The following is a 23,473-nucleotide window of genomic DNA, read 5'->3' on the forward strand; positions in this document are numbered from 1 at the left end:
TTATCTTTGCTTTTATTTCCCTTGCCTTAGACATATCTAGAAAGAAGTTGCTATGGCTGATATCAAACAAGTTACTGCCTTTGTTTTCTTCTAGGATTTTTTTGGTTTCAGGTCTCATCTTTAGGTGTTTAATCCATTTTTGTTTTTGTATATAGTGTAGGAAAGTGATCTAGTTTCAGGACGCCTAGGTGGCTCAATGGTTGAGCGCCTGCCTTTGTTTGGCTCAGGGTGTGATCCTGGAGTCCTCAGATTGAGTCCTGCATTGGGCTCCCTGCATGGAGCCTGCTTCTCCCTCTGCCTGTGTCTCTGCCTCTCTCTCTCTCTGTGTCTCTCCTGAATAAGTAAAATCTTAAAAAAAAAAAAAAAAGAAAGTGATCCAGTTTCATTCTTTTGCTTGTAGCTGTCCAATTTTCCCAACACCATTTGTTGAAGAGATAGTCTTTTTCCCATTACATATTCTTTCCTGCTTTGTTGAAGATTAATTGACCATATAATTGTGGGTTCATTTCTGGGTTTTCTATTCTGTTCCGTTAATCTATGTTCTATTTTTGTGCCAGTACCATACTGTCTCAATGACTACAGCTTTGTAATATAACTTGAAGTGTGGAATTGTGGAATTGTGATGTTTCCAGCTTTGCTTTTCTTTTGTTTTTTTCAGGTTCCATAAACATTTTAGCATTGCTTGTTTTAGCTCTATGAAAAATGTTGTTATTTTGGCAGGGATTGCATAAATGTGTTGATTGCTTTGGGTAGTATGGACATTTTATTTATTCATTCATTCATTTATTTATTTATTTAAAAGATTTTTATTCATTCACGAGACACACACACACACACACAGAGAGAGAGAGAGAGGGAGAGAGAGAGAGAGAGAGAGAGGCGCAGAGACACAGGCAGAGGGAGAAGCAGGCTCCATGCAGGGAGCCCGATGCGGGACTTGATCCTGGGTCTTCAGGATCAGACTCTGGGCCGAAGGCGGCGCTAAACCGCTGAGCCACCCGGGCTGCCCTAGTATGGACATTTTAACAATATTTGTTCTTCTAGTCTATGAGTATGGAATGGAATGTCTTTCCGTTTCTTTGTGTCATCTTTAATTTCTTTCATCAGTGTTATGTATTCAGGGTATAGGTCTTTACCTCTTTGATTAGGTTTATTCCTAGGTATCTAACTGTTCTTGATGCAATTGTATTCTTTCTTTTCCTTTTTTTTTTTTCTTAAATTTTAAGATTTTTATTTATTTGAGAGGGAGTGTGAGAGGGAGTGTACCAGCAGGGGGAGGGGCAGAAGGAGAGAGGGGAAGCAGGCTCTCCGCTGAGCAGGGAGCCTGATGCAGGGCTCTATCCCAGGACCCTGGGATCATGACCTGAGCTGAAGGCAGATACTTAACTGACTGGGCCACCCAAGTGCCCCCTACTTTTTTTTAAGTATAGCTTTACTAGCTATTTGTACTTCCCCAAACAATGTAATTTACTCTGGTTTGTTTTTGCACTTTATATGAACAAAATCACTATATAGATTTTTTTTTGCTTTCTTTTTACTCAGTATTGTGTTTGTAACCTCCATGTTACTTGATATTGTGATTTATTTTCATTGCTATTCCATTATATGTTCCATTATGTAAAGTTACCACAGTTTATCTTTGTATACAGTCCATTTTTATTCTTAACAAGTCAAGATGTTCTCATAGAGTGTTGATACGGTTTATCTTTTAGTCATTTGCTGAAGGGAGCTGTTTTTCAGAGACCTCACTCTAACCCAAGAGAATTTGAGTACTGAAGTATAAAATGTTCGTACTTTAAGAATTAGCTTGATGGTGTCCTACTTTCAGCTAGGTCACTAGACCCTCTGAGTGGCTTTTTCTTTTTTTCTTTTAATTCAAAAAGGTAATTCCAAGTTAGTAAATTCATCTCTTTTCATGTTTTGACTTGGAGAGTTGTGAGTGATGTTTCTCTTGCTGTCCCATACTTTGGGATTTCACATATGAATACTTTTCTCTTTATAGAGTTCATTTGCATTTCAACATTTGTAAAAATGGATGTTTAAAATAGTTTTTAGTTATTTAAGACTTCAATCTAAAAGAGCCTGATGGTTGGAAGCCCTAGAGTTTATAGTGAACTATATATATTCTCTATGTTCTGGTGTCTTGGGGCTCAATGTAGCTGCCTAATCTTCCTCTTTGACTTTTAAAGAATAGGCATGAGTCTGAAAAAGCCCTATATGGTCTTTTTCTGGTTGAGTATTCTTTATTGGTTGTTACAATATTTTCAGTACTTTGGTCAGTTGTACATGTGTTATGATCCAAGTGCTAATATTTATCCAAATGTAAACTGTGATATAATATATTTCACTTCCTTATTAGAAATATTTCAGCTCAGGGATGCCTGACTGGCTCAGTCGGTATAACATGTAACTATTTCAGGATTGTCAGTTTGAGCTCCGTATTGGAGGTAGAGTTTACTTAAAAAAATATTTCAGCTCTGATGAGAACTTAGATGTGAACATTTCAAATAGATTTGCCCTGTTAACTAGACAGCCTTTCTTATTTGTAAAATATATATTACAAGTATCTTACACATACACCCCTCTCATTTCATCTATTCACTGATACGTGTATCTTCATTTCATGATTAAGGTAAAAGAAGGATTTGCATTCCAGTTAAATTTGAGTTTAGCTTTCTGCATCTTGCATCTGTAAATCCTTTCTTCTAGAATGCATTCCCAGGGTGCCTTGATTTCCTTGGAATATTTGCCTATACCCACACTAGACTATGCCTTTGAATGCTTCAGGGGCTGCTGACTGACCTCAAGTTTCACTACTTTGTGTTTTATATGATCTAACTTTTCTCTGTGCCTGTGAATATTTCTCCTTATCCGCCCCCCCCCCCCAATGCCTGAGAGTTCCTGTAGTCACTTTCAGCCTACTAAAGAATGATTTCGTTTGATGAGGTAGACTTTGAATTTTCTTCCACGTTATTGCATGCCTCCCTGCTCTTGTATCTAGATGGTAAGGGGAAATTAATCAGTATACACATTTTCTTTACCCTAGATTCTGACTCTGGTCATTTCTTATAGCCACAGGTCTTCCCTAACCTGAAGTAATAGATCTGGCCAGAGGAAGTGAGTTGTTTAATACGTGTGGACAGGCCACACCTGTATTAATGAGCATACTCTGCATGTCTACTCAAAAGAACAAGATCCATACTGATATTTGAACCATAAGTAGAGCTCTCCAAGTGTACTAGATTTACAACAGAGCATTCATTACCCTACCCTACATTCCTAATTTAAATACCTTCTGCTGAGTTAAGAGTTCTGGATTGTAGCCCTTGCTGTAAGCTTCAGTGTCCTCATCTGTAAGATGAGAGGTTGGGTTAGAAAATACCTACACTTCTGTTAAGTGAACCATTACAACTTTGGTATTCTTCTGAATTGACACTTGAGGAGCAAAAATGCCCCTTACAAAAAAAGATGGAAGGAGGCAAAACAAAACAAAAACCAGTGTCATGTCCAGATTTGATTTAAGAGGTTAATTGAAATTCTTTTCTTTGAAGGTAGAATAAAAGTAGTCTCCTCATAGCTTTGCCGTTTAAAATGTAATAAAAGGTAACAGCATCTCTTGATATCTTTGTAGTAGTTGCTTAATTTCTGAAATCACAGATGTGCATGTGATGGCTTAAGGTAGTATATTAGGCATCACTTATTTTAGAGGTACTTTTGGATAGAGCTGTATTATTAATTCCACATACATAAATTAAAATTACCCAGGAAGATAGCATTTTACTGATTTGTAGTGCTTTATCCTATACTATCTTATAAAATACATAATACTTAGAATAGTGGCAAAAATGTTCAGAAAATATTCATAAATTAGAAATTCCTGCATGTATTGGACATTTTATCTTATTAAATATAAAGCTGTATTTTTATGAGTTTTAATCTGCTGGTGCAGATAGTTCTATTACTTTACCATTTTTCTCATTTTCCAGAATTTTCACTACATTATTTTGTTCATTTATAAACAAACATTTATATGCTGTCTTCCTAATTTTGATTAATTAGAAGAGTTTCTCCTACCTCATTTTGTCTTGCTTACAAATCTTTCACTTGTCACCAGCATAATAAAAATATTTGAATTCCCTCACTATTCATGATATGAAGCCATTCTTTTTGGGTACATAATTATCTTGTAAGCGACTTCTTCCAAAATGGACACAGATGCATTTTATTCCTAACTTTTGTGTAAAACAGCTTAGTTCATTTTATTCTGCTTTTGTTTTTAAGAAAACACATGTGAGGGTGGAACAGTCCTCCAGATCAGGAAGCATTATCGGTTTCCACTGATGTTTTATATGTACTGTTTTTATATGAGACTCTAAAAGTTCGAACTCTGCATGATGTTATAAAGACATGGAAAATGATTCTTTCTTAGGGTTGGAGGAAGTGATGACTAGTGTTTTTTTTGCTGGTAGTATCTGATAATCCCCCCTCCGTTTAGCTATTCTAGGCATGTTTAGTTGTCAGGCGTTGTCGGACTAAATAGCTAAAAATAATAAATAAGGGGGAGGCTGTTCTAAGGCCAGCTCTTGCCACTATCTGTAATCTGTTTAATTTAGTTCCTAGGGAGAAAGGGCAAAAGGAACATGGTGCCATTCCCATTGAATGGATTTTTTTGTTTAAAGTGCTAACAAGAACATTGTTTGAGCTCTCCTTTTTCCCAAACCCCAATGGCTCACGCACCCACATCCACTTGCAGTGTAGAGCCGGAGCTTGGGGGCTTAAAGAGCATGCTCCAATCAGTAGTTATGCTAGAGGTTAATCAGGTGATTGTGGTCTTTTAATGTGGCTTTTGACAGTGGAAATAAGCAGTTGGTGTATGAGAGAGGGTGAGAGGGAGAAAATGGTGATTATAGATGGGGGAGTTAGTGTGAGAATAAAGAAACCTTTATGTTCAGTCCTTTTTCCTAACTCTTTGTTCAGGGAGTCAGGTTGTTTGATGACATTTGCACACATTTGACTGCAGTATACGTGTGCAGTTTTAACCCACAGTGTCAATGTGAAGCTCTACTTGAATTCGGCTCTTGACTTGCCTTTGCCTTTGCTTTTTTCTAATAATAGAAATAACTTCCTATAAAGTAGAGATAGCAATTTGGTACTTGTTTGTAAACCTGTTGATCATTGAGGGAATGATTTAAATGCCTTTCCTGTCCCTTGCTATGTATTCACCAGTGATGGAGTATATGAAAACTAGGACCAACTTTTCAGTTATATTTTTGGCATTCTACAGTTTGTGTTGAACCACCAAAGGAATTACTGATTTTTATAGTCTTGGGTTGCCTACTGATTTTTGTATCTGAAGTCATATCCAGAACCCGTTCCTTTTTTTTTTTTTTTTTTTTGTTTTTTTACTATTTACAAAATGCCATTTAGAGCGAGGTGGCCACCATCAGTAGTTGAGGAAATGTCTTTCATGTGAGATGGCCACAGAAGTATGGTTCCCAGAACCCGTTCCTTTGTGCAATTTTTTGTTCTTTGGGAATGGGGGGGAGGTGGTCTGAACCTGACCGCTTTAAGCACCAAAGAAAGAAATGGATTGGTTTTATTGGAGATTCTTTGGGGAGAAATGTCTTGGGGAAACCTGTATTAATGTAGATCTGGTGTTTACCTAAAGCTTTGGGATCTGAGCACTTTACTATAGGTTTTGAGAATGCTTACTTCTGGACATTTTTTAAGTCACCAACCTGCCCTACTCCCTAAGTTAATGAAATCATGATTTTATTTTATTTATTTATTTTTGTTTAAAGATTTTATTTATTTATTCATGAGAGACACAGAGGCAGAGACATAGGCAGAAGGAGAACCAGGCTCCCTGTGGGGAGGCTGATATGGCACTCGATTCCAGGGATCATGCCCTGAGCCAAAGGCAGACGTTCAACCACTGAGCCACCCACGCGTCCTGAAATCATTATTTTAATTGAACTAAAGGTTTTTCAAATATGTACAAATCTTCAGGATTATCTGTGTCATATATATGATAAAGCCTTGTGATTCATGTGGAGTGACATACCTGGCAGTACTTTAAATCTTTAAAGTATCTCAAAACATGTAATTTGTGATTGAGTTTAATTAGCTCCAGAAATTTGTAAAGAGAAACTTCACTTTCTGTTCGGAAACTGGGTTTTCTTTGGAGTTCAAATTCAAAGCCTTCGTTAAAGCATACTCTCTGAGTGCTTTCTTTAGATAAGTGGTGAAGAAAAATATAAAGAAGGAGCTTCTGATTGTAGGCCGAGACATAGGCAGGGAGAAGCAGACTCCCTGCAAGGAGCCCGGTGTGGGACTCAATCCCAGGACCCCAGAATCATGACCTGAGCCAAAAGCAGATGCTTAACTGACTGAGCCACCCAGGTGCCCCAATGCATATTTTTTTAAAAGTATTATTAAATGTTTGCTGAGTGTCCGGATTACACATGGTATGTCTGTGGAGGCTTTTTGTTCTTACTTTCATACTTACATACAGTCGATTGTATTCACTATATGCCATGCACTGTTACATGCAATGAAGACAGAATTAGCAAAGGCTCTGATGGGAATGGAGCTTATATTCTGGTGAATGGAAGAAGGCAGCATATAATAAACAATATAATTTATGCATGCTTAAAAGTAAAATATCTTGGAGTAAGGAGACCGAGAATGATGGGAGTGTACAATCTATTTTATATAGTGTTGACAGGGAAGGTTTTTCTTATAAGGTTATTTGAGCAGAAGCCTGAAGGGAGTGAGGGAGCAAGCTCCCTATACATCTGGGAGCAGAGGATTCCAAGCAAAGGGACTAGCAAATACAAAAACCTGAAGGTGAGACTTCAGTTGACCAGTTGGGAGAATAGCAAGGAGGCCATTTCATCTAGAGCTGAGTGAGGTAGAGAATACTAAGAGAAGAAATCAGGGAAGAGACGAGGAATAGATATCATAGGGCCTTGGAATTGGGAGTTTGGAGATGGTTTTGAACAGATGAATTGCATGATCTGATTCATACTTTAACAGGACCAGACTGGATGCTATATTGAAAATAGATTAGAGGTGACTTAGTTGGTTAAACGTCAGACTCTTGATTTTGGCTCAGGTCATGATCTCTGGGTCATGGGATTGAGATTGTGTCAGGCTCTGTTCTCAGTGAGGAGTCTGCTTAGGATACTCTCCCTCTGCCCCCCTCAAAATAAATAAACAAATCTTAAAAAAATATATATAGAGGAGAAGGGTGGAAACTTGGAGATATATTAGAAGGCTGTTACATTATCCAGGTGAGAGATTGATAGTATCTTGGACAGGGCAGTGCCAGTGGAGGTGGTCAGACTCTGGATATATTTTAAGGTAGAGCCAAAGACAGTTGGGTGTGGAGATGAAAGAGACGACTCAAAGTTTTGGCCCCTCCTTCCTTCCACATGTATCACTCATTTTCCTCTTGGAGAGATCTGGAATGGGCTCATGGGAGAGGGGTCATTTCACCTGGACTTTGAAGGTTACAATTTTGCTTGATTAGGGCTGAGCCAGGGGGGAGAACATTTCAGATCAAATAAATAGTGGGGACAAATGTCTGGAAGTAGAGTGGTAAAGGAGGCTGGGGTGAGAAATGAGACTAGAGAGGTCTAAGAGAAAAGAGTTAAGGCTAAAATGGATGAAATCTGCATTGTTTCTCCTCACTTTGTGTAAGTACTACTTGTTCTGGGCAAGTGGTTATTCCTACTGTCAATGCTATTCATTTAGTGTGATTTCCACCCAGCATTCCGTGTATACTGCGTTTCACAGAGATTCCACATGTTTATGGGAACAGATATGCTATTGGTCATTCATTAGTCAATTTTTCCTACTTGATCTTAATGTTTCAAAAGTAATTTTAAATTTTTTTTAATTTTTATTTTTTTTAAATTTATTTATGATAGTCACAGAGAGAGAGAGAGAGAGAGAGAGAGAGGGCAGAGAGAGAAGCAGGCTCCATGCATCGGGAGCCCGATGTAGGATTCGATCCCGGGTCGCCAGGATCGCGCCCTGGGCCAAAGGCAGGCGCCAAACTGCTGCGCCACCCAGGGATCCCTCAAAAGTAATTTTAAAAGCAAATTGAAAGTTTGGTTTGTGATACCCAAGTAGAGGTACTGAATAGACAGTTGGATATATGAATCTGGTACTCCAGGCTAGTGAAATACAATTGAGAATTATTTAAAAATTGTCAGTTTCTAGGTGTCATTTAAAGTTACAGAACTGGATTTAATCAACTAAGGAGAAAAGGCAGCTAGAGAAAGAATGAATGAGATTCATGGACCAAGCCCATCAGCACTGTAGCTGGATGTAAAGCTCTTTCCAGAGGTGTGGACAGAGTGTAGTGTTGAGTCCAAAGAACTAAGTGAGTGCCCATGTGGGCAAGCCTGTGCTGAGAAGGGGTTTACTCCCTCCATAGTTAGGAGGCTGTTCAGGCCCTTGGTTTTGTGGTGGCAGCTGGAGCTATCAGCTTACCTACACTTGAGTTAGAAATGCTTTGTGGACTTCTCTTAACTAGTACTGACTCTGGAGTTGGGCAAACCTGGTCTGCTGAGGGAAGCAGGTTTGTTCCTTTGGGGAGGGGTTGCAGGAGGTAGAGGCTGACATCAGGTTAGGCTCAGAGCTGAGTGCTGTGTACTGCAGGGGAGTGGTTGAACACAGTTCATTTACAGCAAAGAAGATAAGCAGCCCTGCTGTGCATCTGTGGTATCTTGAGTCATATTTGAGGGTGGTGGGACCTTACATGGGTGAACACAAACATGCCTACTAGTTTTGAAGGTTAAAAGTTTCCTAAAGGGATTTTATAATGACTACTTTATCCATATACATTCTCACATACGCACACACATAAATACGTGCACTTTCCTACCCTCTTTCAGTATATATTAAGAAAAGTTTTAACTTTTAGAATTTTTTTTAGTTCATCCTGAAGATTTTTAGCAAGTAGTAGGTATTGCTTTTCTTTACTTGGATATGTGCAGCATAATGTCTTGACATAATAATTAAGGATGTAAACTCTGGAATCAGACAAATATGAATTTGAACTCCCATAATAATTAAGGATGTAAACTCTGGAATCAGACAAATATGAATTTGAACTCCAACCCTGCTGCTTACTACACATTGGATAAATTACTTAGCCTAAATCCATTCCTCTATAAAATGGTAACAACAACAGTATTGATGGAGAGGGAGAGGAAGTAATCCCTTTCTTATCTGCCTAAGTATGGAACCAACTGAAAGATTGAGATAAAAAATTGTTTTAAAGATTTTATTTATTCATGAGAGAGAGAGAGGGGAGAGAGAGGCAGAGACATAGGCAGAGGGAGAAGCAGGCTCCATGCAGGGAGCCCTATTTGGGACTTGATCCCAGGTCTCCAGGATCAGGCCCCAGACTGATGGTGGCGCTAGACCACGGAGCCACCAGGGCTGCCGAGATAAAAATTTTTATATATTTTTTCTCTATTAGTTAAATATAATGTTGAAGAATATGGCTTCAGTATGCAGCAATAACAGCAGTTTCTGAATGGATCCAGAATTAGGCATACTGATGAGATTAATTTCTCCAGCAAATCTCTGCATTTGTGAGACAACCATGGGTCACTTGCTGCAGAGGCACGCTGAGACTGTCAAACAAATGAGGAAAATACATACCTGTTGCAAGCAGGCAGATCCTGGCAGAGCAGAAGGGGTTGAGCAACATTACTTTTTTCCCCGGTCAGAAAATCCACTAATCTTCCTGAGAGTAAATTGAGGCCAGGGCTATAGCTGAGAACACTGGAGGTGAGGAGGATAAGCATTTCTCCTTTTAAAAATTTCTACCTTTTGTAGGGAGGGAGCGGCAATAATCTCTGTACTCACTGTGGGGCTTGAACTCACAACTCACAACCCTGAGATCAAGAGTCTCATGTTCTACCAACAGAGCCAGCCAGGCACCGCCCCCCTCCCCCCCCCCCCCCCGCCAGATGCCTACCTTTTAACATTATACATGTAAATCATTTGACACTATGCATTTATTATCAAGTAAATGCTCAATAAATAGAAGATTTGTTGTTTACATATGATGGATGCTCAGGAGCGACTTATTATTGAGCATATTGCCACCAAATGTTTATAAGATAAAGTGTTTTTTTAAATTTGGAAAAAAATTGAAGATAAATATACAAAGCTAACTTAATGAACACCTGTTCACTACCCAGGATTAATGTTAATATTTTGTAATATTTACTTTTTCATTATTATTTTACAAAAATAATACTAATGAAATTGACATCTCCTTTGTAACTTCCTTTCTAAGCCCACCTCAGTTTTCTTCCCATTCACCAGAAGTAACTACTGTCCAGTTTTTTGTATGTATCTTTCCGTTCAATGTTTTTTGGCATCTTATATTTAACAAATAACATCATAGTGTTCGTATCTTTCAGTAACTTTTTTTAAGTTCTCCCCACACTAATATATGTAGTTCACTCATTTAAATTACTCTAGGGAGGGATCCCTGGGTGGCGCAGAGGTTTGGCGCCTGCCTTTGGCCCAGGGCGCGATCCTGGAGACCCGGGATCGAATCCCACGTCGGGCTCCCGGTGCATGGAGCCTGCTTCTCCCTCTGCCTATGTCTCTGCCTCTCTCTCTCTCTCTCTCTCTCTCTCTCTCTCTCTCTCTCTCTGTGACTATCATAAATAAATAAAAAAAAAATTAAAAAAAAATAAATTACTCTAGGGTATTCCATAAGAGCAAAGGACCCATTATCTATAGCTTCAGTATATATCATGTCAGTGTGCCCAGAGGGCCCAGTGACTTCTTCCATGCATAGCATAAATACAACCATCGGTAGGGCTAGTTGAGGGGCTCAAGGATGCAAGTGCCAGCAGATTAGTGATGTCTGCTGCTCTGCTGCTCTTATTTCCTAATAGCCATGGATTCCTTGGTGAAGCCATCTCATGAATTTCATGGCCTCTTCCTGTGTTTTAAAAGTAGAGATCAGATATTCTTCATAGAGCCAGAACTAGAATCAAGGAAAGAGAAGAAGATGAGTAGGAACCCAAGATTCTAGATTCCAACCACAATAATCACTTTACCCTGAAAGAAATGGAGGTTGCTGTACTATAGTTGAATATTCCTAGTAGCTGGGTCTTATAAGTTAGTAGTCCTTTTCTTATGAAATGATAACCCTCCTAAACACCAACTCTTTGAATAGAAAGATTGTAAGTGGCTCCTAAGTGATCTAGCATCTGGAAATTGAAGAAAGGGCTAAATGAAAACCACCCTTTGAATCATGTTTGCGAAGAAGTGTGCCAAGTGCTCTTTTATTATTCCAGTGTCATTATAAATTTAATTGGTGTTATGTCAGCTACTTAGATCAGAGCTAATAGCATATTAAACTCCATTCTGTTTGTACCAGTTCCATGGTAACTTGGGTGTGTGTAGAGTTGGGACAAGTGGCAGCTGTGACGTCTGGTCTGTAGAGTAATTTCATCATGGTATGAGCTCCTGGATCACCCCAGATGGAGAAGTGTCACTGGGTGATGTGAGCTACCTCCTGGTGCCCTTTAGAGTACTGCAAGCAATGTGAGCAAAGACTCTAGGTTGTTTGACCTAGAGGTTTAGCTTAGAGTTTGAGAACCGTAGTAATCTTTGGTGATACTGAGAGGTATAACTATTATTTTTCCTTTTCTCTTTCTTAATGAAAAGAAAGCACATTTGGGGGGGAAAGCTTTATAAATAGCTCTTTGATACTGTATATTTGTAGTTCTCCAGTTCTGCCCTCTGCTGACCTAGACAAATCAGCAAAGGGAGGTGCCTATGAGTCATCAATCTGTGCTTGTGGTAGCTTTGAGCTCTTGCTTGTTTTCACTGTTCCCATTCCTTTTATGGGTTTCCGGTTGCCATATCTCTATTTTTTTAGTTGTATAAATATGTTCCTCAATTGGAAAGTAGTAATGTGAGCACATAGAAGTTTCCTTACCCTTGTTTGTTCATTAGTTCTCCCAAAGTACTTAATTAACTCATTAATCTAAATATTTAGTGCTTACACTTATGATAACATTAAAGTTAGTTTTCAGAAATTAATACATCAGTTTATTTTACCTTGGCCCGTTTGTGTGTGATTCTCTTAAGTTTTTGGGTAGAGCAAAGACTGATTTGTTGTGAAAGTAATTCATTAGGAACTTGCCTTGCTATGCCTGTTTTTAAGATTTATTTAGTTGTTTTAGAGAAAGAGAGAGCATGACCAGAAGGGGCCATAGGGAGAGGGGGAAAGAATGACAAGCAGACTCTATGCTGAGCGCAGAGCCTGACATGGGGCTCAACTCGGGGCTCAATCTCAAGACTCTGAGATCACTACTTAAGCCAAAACCAAAAGTTGGAGGCTTAACTGACTGCGCAATGCAGGCACTCCACCATGCTTGTTTTTAAACACAGGGCTTTTATGCCCTGTCTTTTCTTCTTGGTTCAGCATTTTGAGAAGACTGGGAATTTCTTTTTAATTGAGGTAAAGTTCATGTAACATAAAATTGCAATATTGTGCAACCATCTTCACTCTCTGATTCTAGAACATTTCATCACCCCCCAAAAGAAACCCTTACCCATGGTCATGGGCCATTTTCCCTCTCCTCCAGCACCCAGCAGTCTTATCTGTTGTCTGTATAGATTTGCCTATTATTATATTCATATAAATGGATCATACAGTGTGTGGATTTTAGTATCTGGCTTCTCTCACTTAGTTCCATGTTGTCAAGGTTTATCCATGTTGTAGCATGAGTCAGAACTTCATTCCTTTTTATGGCTGAACAGTAAGCATTCCCTTGTAGGAGTATATCACACTTTGTTGTTTCCATTTTTGGGCTATTGTGAAAAGTGCTGCTATGAACATTCAGAAGTTTTGTTTGGACACCTGTTTTCATTTCTCTTGAGTATACACCTAGGAGTGGAATTGCTGGGTCATGTGACAGTTTTAGCTTCTGACTTCTTAAGGAATGGCCGAACTGTTTTCCATAGCAGCTGCATCATTTTACATTCCCACCAGCAGTATATGAGAGTTCTGATATCTCCACATCGTTTTCAGTACTTATTTTCTGGTTTTGATTATAGTCATCCTGGTAGGTACAAAGTAGTGTCTCGTGGGGTTTTTTAAGTTTTTGATTTTTTTGATTTTTATTTATTTATTTGAGGGAGAGAGAGAGTGCAAGAGCACACACTACAAACAGGAGTTGGGGAAGCAGAGAGGAGGTGGATGGGGAAAGAATTCTCAAGCAGACTCTGGCCTGAGTGCCAAGCTCATGAGGGGCCTGATCTCATGACCAAAGATCATGATCTGAGTTAAAACCAAGAGCTTGACACTCATCCACCTGAGCTGCCCAGGCACCCCTCATTGTGGTTTTTATTTGCATTTCCCAAAGGACGAATAAGGTTGAACATCTTTTGTTGTGCTTATTGAACATTTATATATATATATATTTTTTGAGAAATGTCCTTTTAAGTCCTTTACCCATTTTTTAATCCTGTTATCTTTTTGTTGTTAAGTTGCAAGAAAATTGAAATTCTTGATTTGCTTGGAGCAGAGAGTAGCACTGAAATGACTTCAGGTGGTTGCCTCACGTACCTCCCTGTAGTCTTGCCCTCACAGTTGAGTCAGGCGCACCTCCACTTCCAAGAATTTGAGGTGTTGCCCTTACTTCCTCTCTGAGAAGGCACACCCTTTTCCACCTACTCTTATCATGCCTGCAGGCCAAACTCCACTGTACATACTGTTGATTGGATTCTCTAGCTCTTGTAAGACTAGGGCAAACTAAAGAAAGGCACCCTGAAGTAGTAAAACTTACCTATTTGCTCATTTGGAAGGCTTGTAGAGAGAGTATTTGGCTGAGAGAGTCCCAGAGTTACAAGAAGATTGTAACAGATTCCTCTAGTCTATAAAAAATAAGCACACTAGTAATTGAAGATTGGAGACATCTGGGGAGCAAATGGGAGGTAAGGAAGTGGAGGGAGCTACTAAAATGCTTGGTTCAAGAAATTGTGCTAAGAAGGGAAGGAGATAAAGGGGAGAGTACCTGCAGGGAATGTGAGTACACGAAAGTGTTTTTAAAATAATCTGCCTCAACAAGAAAGATTTTGCAGAGAAAGAGAAATTGAAAATTAGGAAAAAAGGAAAAGGCTTACTGCAGCAGTGAGTTTTGAGAGGGTGAGTGGAGATTGAACCAGTGCCCAAGTGGAAGGGTTGTGTTCTGACAGAAGCAGGGACACTATGCATTTTAACACAGGGGAGAGAAGAGGATATATGTATAGGTGTGGGTCAGGTAGTAGATGTGGTAGCAGGGGGAAGAGTGAATTCTCATGAGATTGCTTGTATTTTCTCAGTGACCTGAGATGGAGAGGGGAGGAGAGAGTGAGTATAGGAGATTTGAGGAGACAAGATAAAGTATGAAATAGTTATTTTGGAGAATACACAAGTGACCTTATTAAAGTAGTTTAATGGGATAGTAGGACAATGTTGAGTGCTCATTTGAGATTCATGGTCCTGAATTTAAAGTGAAACCATTCTGTGCATTTAAGTGTTCTTCTCTAGCAACATGTAGGTACAATCATGGAGTAGGCAAAGGGTTGGGTTTAACTTGGGTTGGCATTTGCCAGGCAGGTGCAACAGAGGGAGAGCAGAGCAAAGAAGAAAAGGATGTTTGTAAGGGGTTAATATAAGCCTCTGCTTTCAGCTCAGGTCATGATCCCTGGGTCCTAGGGATCAAGCCCCATGTTGGTCTCTCTGCTTGATGGGGAGCCTGCTTCTCCCTTTCCCTCTGCCTGCCACTCCCCCTGCTGTGCTCCCTCTCTCCTTTCTCTCTTTGTCAAATAAATAAAACCTTAAAAAAAAAAAGTGCTGGAATTGAGTTTTCAGATAAAGCAGGCTGGAAAAATACAAAGTAGTGGTGGTGAACCTGAAATTTTGGAGATGGCACAGTTGATGGTGATGACATGGTACCTAGGGTATGACTGTGGGCAGGTGGCTGAGGTGGAGTGAAGTAAAAATTGCAAGGGGATGGGACGTCATGATATTGGATGGATCATCTGCATTCTTGTTGGAGGCACTTTGAGTGGTGCAGCAGTGGTGGAAAGGAAGACAGTGAGCCATTAGTGAATGAAGGACAGTATTCCGGAAATTATAGATTGCAGTAACAGGAAGGTGGGGAGAGGATGATGATAAGGCATGATGCCACAAACTTCAAGGACCAGAATTTTGAAGGAAAAAAGAAAATGGTTTGGCACTAGGCTGAATGGATGGATGGATGGATGGATAGATGGAAATTTGGGCTTTTATTAGGTAGCTTTCATCGAAAGTTAAACATCTCTGAAATCTCTACCTGTTGGAATCATTTCTTTTAAGACTTTTTTTTTTTTTTTTTTTTTTAAGATTTTGAGAGAGAGTGTGTGAGCGAGCAAGCATGAATGAACAGGATGAGGGGCAGAGGAAGAGGGAGAAGCAGGCGCCCCACTGAGCAGGGAGCTTGATCGGGCCTTGATCCCAGGACCCTGGAATCATGACCTGAGCCGAAGGCAGATACTTAACCGACTAAGCCACCCAGGGATCTAAGACTCACTTTTTTTTCTTAAGAACAGAGACTGACAGACTATAGCTTACTGGCCAGATCCAGCTTGCTGCTTGTTTTTATGTTTTTAGAACATAGCTGTTATCCTCATTTGTTTATACTGCATGCATAGTTTACACATTGTCTATGGCAGCTTTTATGCTATGGTGATAGAGTTGAGTAGTTGGCTGTGACAGAGACTACAAAGATATTGACTATCTGGCCCTTTATAGAAAAAGTCCAGTTTGCTGACTCTCACTTTTGAACATTGGTTCTCAAACTTAAGTGTGCCTCAGAATCACCTGGAGGGCTTAAAAACACAGATTGCTGGGCCCCATCTCTAGAATTTTTTGATTCAGTGCATCTGGGTTAGGGCATGAGATTATGCTTTTTGCACAAGTTCCCAGGAGTTGCTGATGCTGGAAAAATTCCAGGGACCACATTTTAAGAGCCATTGCATTAAGATATTTAAGATGGTGGTCAGGTTCCTTCTCCTCTTAATCTATTCTGAGCCACATGTCTCTAACTACTTCAACTGCTTATCACTTGACATGATGTATTGGCATGTCTCATCCCTTTTAATCCTGGTGCCCCAAAATGTAGTGATGCTTTGGATGTAGCCTCATCAGTGCCATGTGCCTTGAAACAGTTGCCCCTGCTGGTTCTGCACTTACATAGGAGTTTTCTTTCTACTTTTTTCCTGGATTGTCTGTTGGGCTGGGCTTTCTCTGGGACTTAAATGAAGCTGATGTGTTAGGGAGGGCAACACTGGTATTGATCACCCAAAGCATAGGGGGACTGCAGGGAAGAAGTAAGAATCCTTCTTTCCCTACCCTTTCCTTCAGTTAATTTCTTTCTTTTTTTTTTTTTAATTTTACTTATTTATTCATGAGATACAGAGAGGGGGTGTGGGGAGCAGAGACACAGGCAGAGGGAGAAACAGGCTCTGTGCAGGGAACCTGACAGTGGGACTCGATTCCCCCTGGTCTCCGGGATCACGCCCTGGGCTAAAGGCGGTGTTAAACCGCTGAGCCACCCAGGCTGCCTTCAGTGTATTTCTGCCATAAGGTGTTGAGTCGTGTCGAGGTTTGTCTTGGGTAGATTAAGCATGCAATCACAGGTGGGATTTGGGATTCTGGCCCCACACAGTAGCAATGTCAGAGTCTCTTTGCAGGGAAGAGAACACCTGGGAGAAAAACTGTTCAGTTTTTCTAGGTTCAGTGTCTAGCTGAACCACATCTTTTAGCAGAGGAACTTTTGAAAGCAGTTAATGAAAATTGCAGAGACAGTTACTCCTTAGATTTATTTCTCTTATATTCTCCCAGGTCAATGGCTAAAACTGCTTTCTCATTCCTTGAGCTTGTCTCCCAGTCTTAAGTTATAGTTCATAAGTTCCCTTATTGCCTAGTTGTGTCATTAATGGTGCAGTGAATGTACTCCAATGAGTTCCCAAGTACACATGTGTCTGTGGATCAGTCTCTCAGCTTTCAGTTCCCGGTCAGGCAAGGCCTGTCTTTCCCGCCTCTGGTGAGTGCTCCTCACCCATTCACTTGCACTTTCAGAGCTCTGCAGTACTCCTGCTTGCTACAGCTCTGCCACCTTGGTCTCATTTCCCTTCCTGACTTCTCTGATCCTGTCTCGTTGCCTTTCTTATTTTCTCTTCCTCCTTTTGTTTCTGTGCCTTTGTCACATTTTACCTCCATCTGCCAAGACATGCCTTCTCAGCCTTCGCTGAATTCTTGGCCTCTTACTAAACTTCCCCAGTGTGGGCAGCTGGCATCCTCCGGCCATTTTAGAGTTCTGCAAACTGAGAGAGCATGAGAGTGAGGCTCTGGGTTTCTAATTTGGGAGTCATGGGTGCAACAATGAGAAGGTGGCCTTTGCTTCACATTTTTTTGATTAATTAGTAGAGTTTGAAGTTGGCAGTGGCCTGCAGAAGCTGGCAGCCATGGATTCAGCATAAGGGAGAAGTGTGTGGTCAGGGTAGGTCATTCTCAGGATCTGAAACATGGGACTCAGAACAGAGGGTCTCTGAATGATCTCATAGAATATCAGGAGCAGAAGGGAATCAAGATGCCCATTTTTACTGCCCCTGTAGCCTGGATTAGAGGCATGGGACAAGCCACAAGGTCTGCTTTTATCCACCATATCTCCCCTGTCCCTTATCCCAGCTCTATTTTACCCATCTTACGTTTTGTCTTTGAGATGAGTTCATTTGAAGTAAAAGCTCTGTGACTAATGGGGGAGTAGGGATACTGGTACTGTCTAAATCCTCATTTTACAGATGGGGAGTAGAGGATGAGAGAGGAAAACTGCTTTCTATACCCTAAGAAATGGCAGAGAGGAAAAATATTAGAGAAAGGGGAAACAAAGTCCCTAAGGGAAAAAAGTCAATAAGATAGCATCACAAGATGAATTACCCTCAAGGGTCTGAGAGATTATGTCATGTCAGAAGAGTTGTAAAGACTTGAACCTCTTTCCTTCATGGAAGGTTATAAATGGAACACTGGCTCCTCAGACTGACTTCCAGAAAGAAGAACCTCAGGGGGATGAGCAATAACTCCAGCAATGTCATTTCCCTGGCCATGGTGAGCCCCACAGGAAATCTCAGAATTTAACTATAGAGCACGGCCCACAAGAATGTCACTGCACTCAGAGCTCTGTGGTTTGATTTCACTAGAGAATTTCCTAGGAAAAAGGTTCTGAGGGAGATTGCTCAGCAAGACAGAAAGAATGCTGCAGTGAGGCCAGCAAATGCGTTCCTGGGACTCCTGCTGGAAGGTGTGGGTTTGAAAGGCTTTCTGGAGTTTACACAGCAGCCATAATCCCCTTGTAGTTCACAGTAGCCCTGGTCAGTCTCCAAGCACTTTCTCAAGGATTTCCAACTCCAAGACATGGGAAATGGGGATAGTTTGTTTTATAATTTTACAAGTTGATCTAATAAAGGGCTTGACCCTTAGGGCCTGTTCTGTTTGTGGAAGCAAGTCTCTAATTTTCCCAGGGACATCAGTGACGGTTGAGTTTTAGACCTATGTTTACCTGGGGGCAGAGGTTTGCAGGCAGTGCCCCAAATTGAAAACCATCTTGAAGGAGACAGTCATGTTCTGCCTTTGCTTGCTCTGTTGATATGTCTCATTCATTCACGTTATAAACGTGAATGGCACATATAAAAGGCAGCAGCATGCATGCAGGTACATCAGTAAGTCATCATTGCTCATAATAAATGCACTTTTATTCAGCAGGTATTGAGTTCCTCTCATGTATCAGCCATTTTTCTAGACAGTGGAGTATCAGCAAACAGAACAAAGCCTTGCCCTCGTGGACTTCTCTTTCTTGTAAGGGAAGATGGACAAATACTGCCACTTCCAGTGCCGACAGGTGCTGTATAGGCAAATCAGGGTGAGAATAGGGAGCATGGAGCTGTCATATATTCATGAGATGGCATTTGAGAAAGGCCTGAAGGAAGCAAGTGAGCAAGTGTGGATATGTGAGGAAGAGTATTCCTAAAAGAGCCAAAGGGCCAAAGCCAAGCAGGAGCATGGCTGGTGGGTTGGAGGGGCAGCTCAGAGTCGAAGGTGCAGGCCAGTGTGGCTGAAACCGAGTGGGTGACAGGGAATTGAGGTCAGAGTGAGAAGGAGACTAAACATGGCTTTTTGAAAAGGTTTTTTGCCTTTTATTTTGAAATGGGCAACCATTGGAGGGTTTAAAATGTTAACAGAGGACTCTGGGCACTGTGTGGAGAAGAAACTAATAGGGATCAAAAGACAGATGAAAGGAGACCACTTAGGAGGCTATCTATACATTAAGGTCAGATTCTGGATACATATTGAGAGTAGTGCTCATAGGATTTGTTGGTTGATTGGATGTCAGATATAAAAGAAGATTCAAAAATGACACCAAAGGTTTTAAGCATTTGCAAGAATGGAGTTGTCATTTACAGAAATGGGGAAGACAGGTCCACAGAATTTCTGATTTGACTAGTAGTTTTAGGGAAAAAAGTGTGGAAATTCAAGAAAGAAAAATTTGATTTAATCATTGGTCTTTAATTTTCTGCATCCTTTCTGACAGTCTTGTTTGTATTTGGAATCCTTGTACCACAATTTTCTGGGGCGAAGTCCAGGTCGTAGTATATCAACCTAAAGGAATCCTTACCCAGACCTCTGTGATTCAGCGTGGGTACAGAAGAACTTTGGGTAGATTGTGTCTCTGGGACATCCCTCACTTCCTGGTTTTGTAGGACTGCTTGACAAATTACTACATATTGGTTGGTTTAAAATAACAGAAAATTAAAAAAAGTTAAAAATAACAGAAAATTATTCTCGTATGTTTTAGAACAAAATCAAGGTGTCATGGGGCCACAGTCCCTCTGAAGCCTCTGGGGAAAAATCCTTGTTTCCTCTTCCTAGCTTGTGGTGGTTGCCAACCACTCTTAGTCTTCCTTGGCTTATAGATTGATCCTTCCTTTGTCTCCATCAAGGGATGGCATTCTGTGTCTGTGTCCCTTCCATAGCCTTATAAGGACACTAATCATTAGATTTAGGACCCATCCCAACTCAGTATGACCTCATTTTAACTTGGTTACTTCTGTGAAGACCCTATTTTCAAATAAAGACACATTCACAGGTGGTGGTGGTGGTGGTGGTGGTGGTGGTGAGTTGGGACTTCAACATGTCTTTTAGTGAGAGACCATTCAGTGCATATCATATACTCTGATTCAGGTTTGATTATGAAGGCCTTCTTGGCTTAGGTGTGTTTGAAGATGAGACAGGAACTATTGAAAACGTTAGAAAACAGGTTCTTTTGGGCAGTCCCGGTGGCTCAGTGGTTTAGCACCGCCTCCAGCCCAGGGTGTGACCCTGGAAGACCCAGGATCAAGTCCCACATTGGGCTCCCTGCGAGGAGCCGGCTTCTCCCTCTGCCTGTGTCTCTGCCTCTCTTGCACTGCCTCTCATGAATAAATAAATAAAATCTTAAAAAAAAAAACAAAACAGATCCTTTTGTGCAAGAGATGACCCACCCACCTATTAGGATGAAATGAAAATTTTAATGTGCAGGAAGTTTACTAAGCTAATTAAAAATTGAAAGATAGGTTTATTTTGCATTATTTTTTTAAACTTGAAGAGTTTAGGTTAGGCAGTGGTAAAAATCATGGAAAAAAATCACAAAACTGAAACTGGAAGATAGAAGAGCAGAGAATGACGAATTTTTTTTTTTAAAGATTTATTTATTTATTTACGATAGAGAGGCAGAGACACAGGCAGAGGGAGAAGCAGGCTCCATGCCGGGAGCCTGACGTGGGACTCGATCCCTGGACTCCAGGATCGTGCCCTGGGCCAAAGGCAGGCGCTAAACCACTGAGCCACCCAGGGATCCCCAGAATGACGAATTTTAAAGATAAGAATTATGATCTGAATTTGTCCAGAGGCCCATGTAGTAGGTAGAAAAGCTCCAGCTGATGTTCCAAGTTTACTGTTTCGACAACTGAGGCAGCAAGTTGGCAGAGATGGAATTGCAGAGGACTTGTGTCCCTGAGCGCCAGCTGATGCTGTGGGAGCACAGCTCCTCTTGCCCCACTGGCCTTCTCCTCAGATTCACACAGAGCTGGAAAGGTGCCCAGATGGTACATGGCACTCGCTATTTGCTCTGCTCCCCTTCTGTGCAACACCCAGTACATGTACATTCTTCAGTGGTGTGTCAGGAGTTATTAGTATTTCTCTCTTTAAGTCACCACATGTAAAGTTCCCTTTCTGATATCACAGTAATAGCTGATATCACAGTGATAGCACTGTATCGGGTTTAGCAACATAATAAATTCCTTAGCAACAGTATATGTTTGTGGTCAGTATGAATTTTTGTGGAGCGCCTGTTGTTTTGTAAGGAATTGTGTGCAAGTTGGACACATGGGAAACGAGTAAAGAAGATAGAGCCTTTTCTAGCCTTCAGTAAATTTGAAGTTAGAAGACCAACAGGAATCAGAGGTTCACATAACGGATACTGATGTCACAGCATTGGAGCATATAGGAAAAAGTTTCCAAATGTATCATTTAATAAATATCTGGGGATACCTGAGTGGCTCAATTAAAGCATCTGCCTTCAGCTAAGGTCATGATCTTGGGCTCCAAGCTTAACAGGAAGTCTGTTTCTCCCTCTGCCCCTCCCCCTCTTGCTCATTCTGTCTCAAATAAAATCTTGGAAAAAAAAATTTGGACAGAGTGGGAAAAGTTAGACACAAGGATCTATAGAAGAACACCAGAGATTTTAATGGTGAAGGCCTCCATTTCTATTTTCCTGCCACAGTGGTTTGGTTGGGCATCAGTTCCTAAGGACAGCCTGTCAGGCCAGGCTGCTCACCTGTTCTCTGACCCAATCTTTCCCTGGTTTTCCAGGTCATCTGTGCACTTTAGTGGTCAGAGTGAACTCACAGCCACCAGGGTAAGAGGTATAGGGGTGAGTGAGAGAAGGGAATGGCCTATACCCTAGCTGCTTAGATCGGGGTGTGTTATTGGCAGACTCCAGTGGTGCCCAGTCACATGTACCTATAGAGAGGGGACTATTTTGAGTATTCCTCAAAAAGGAAGCCTCATTTCATGTCTTTTAAGTGGGAATGCAGCCACAACTATGTCCTTGGGGCAGGGACTAGTGGTGAAGCCACCATACTTTTTGACCGACCACAGGACAAATAACGTACAGACATCATTTCCTTTGACTAATCTTTTGTAATCCTGGCCCAGATGTGGCTCCTGAAGTAAAGTTCTTTGTGTAAGTTGAGATTTTTAATTTAGGACCCAGATGGGGTAGGAGGTAAACTTCCAAAAGGTCTGTTTTACTCAGTGTGTCACTGTCCTGGATTTCTGGCAGGCAGCAGTTTCATTAGAAAAGCAGATTTCATCCTGACTCATCTGCCTTGATGAGATGTGTGATAAAACTTCTTAGCACTCATGCAGCGTGTCCTCTCACTGGACAAAGCAGAACCCTCTGGTACCCCCCTGTCCATTCTGCAGCAGTGGCAGCTACAGGCACCGGGCCCAGGGCATGGAAAACCTTGAGAGACAGTCTGTTACGAGGCCAAACCTTTGTACTGTAATTTCCTGGCCTTTGTCTGGTATAACTTCATGTACTGAGATGCCTGTTTTGAGTCCACTTCCTCCTAAGGGAAGAGCACAGCTGCCTTCCAAAGAGCACTTCTGCTTCCTGCACCAAATAACCTTTTCCTTCTCCCCCTCTCAGGCCTGGATGGCATGAGGGGAGCACTCTGGGCAGGTGTGTATGTATCTGGCCCCAGTAGACAATATGTACTGGAAGTCACTGATCAGAGAAGACAAGCCGTTACCATTGGACATAAAAGCTGCATCTGTGAACCTGATCCATACTCCCTAATTCTGGTTTCTTTTTCATATTGCAGCAGAAAAAATCCTACCTGGAGCGAAGTGTGAAGGAAGCTGAGGACAACATCCGGGAGATGCTGATGGCACGAAGGGCACAGTAGGAAATCTCCAGCCGAAGCTTCCTGCCCCCTCCCATTCCTGGCAAGGGCAGGTGGGGGGCCCACGTGGAGAAACTTCTCTTCTGCCCGGGTGGACTTTTTATTTGGATGATCTCATAACCCTGTGTTTTCTAATTCACCATGATACCCTTTCAGACCCCAGTTCTGTATTTTTTATCCTGGCTCTGTCTGCTACCCCTGTCCAGAACACTTTTCTCCCTGGGGGTGAGTCACAAACTCCCAGGAGAGGGAGATGGGAGCCATTCAGATAGGGGAGCTCTGCCCAAGCCTATGAACTAGTTATGCTCCTTAGACCAATAAAAGGCATGTGTTCCCCCAGCCACTCTACGAAGTCTGCCTTTCTTGAGCTGAAGGATGAGAACCAAGGGCC

The 23,473-nt window shown here is 41.2% G+C and overlaps 1 protein-coding gene across 1 annotated transcript in view; it reads left to right on the plus strand.

Moving 5' to 3' along the window:
- PFDN1 (prefoldin subunit 1) overlaps positions 1-23,421 on the plus strand; it is a 68,851-nt gene extending 45,430 nt beyond the window's left edge. The window contains exon 4 of the mRNA XM_055332478.1: positions 23,002-23,421. Within this exon, the coding sequence (XP_055188453.1) occupies positions 23,002-23,085 (84 nt within the window). The 3' untranslated portion in view covers positions 23,086-23,421. The remainder of the gene's footprint in view (positions 1-23,001) is intronic.
- The last annotated feature ends 52 nt before the right edge of the window (positions 23,422-23,473 follow it).

The sequence above is a fragment of the Nyctereutes procyonoides genome, unplaced genomic scaffold (assembly GCF_905146905.1).
Source record: "Nyctereutes procyonoides isolate TBG_1078 unplaced genomic scaffold, NYPRO_anot_genome, whole genome shotgun sequence".
In the NCBI taxonomy this organism is placed as follows: domain Eukaryota; kingdom Metazoa; phylum Chordata; class Mammalia; order Carnivora; family Canidae; genus Nyctereutes; species Nyctereutes procyonoides.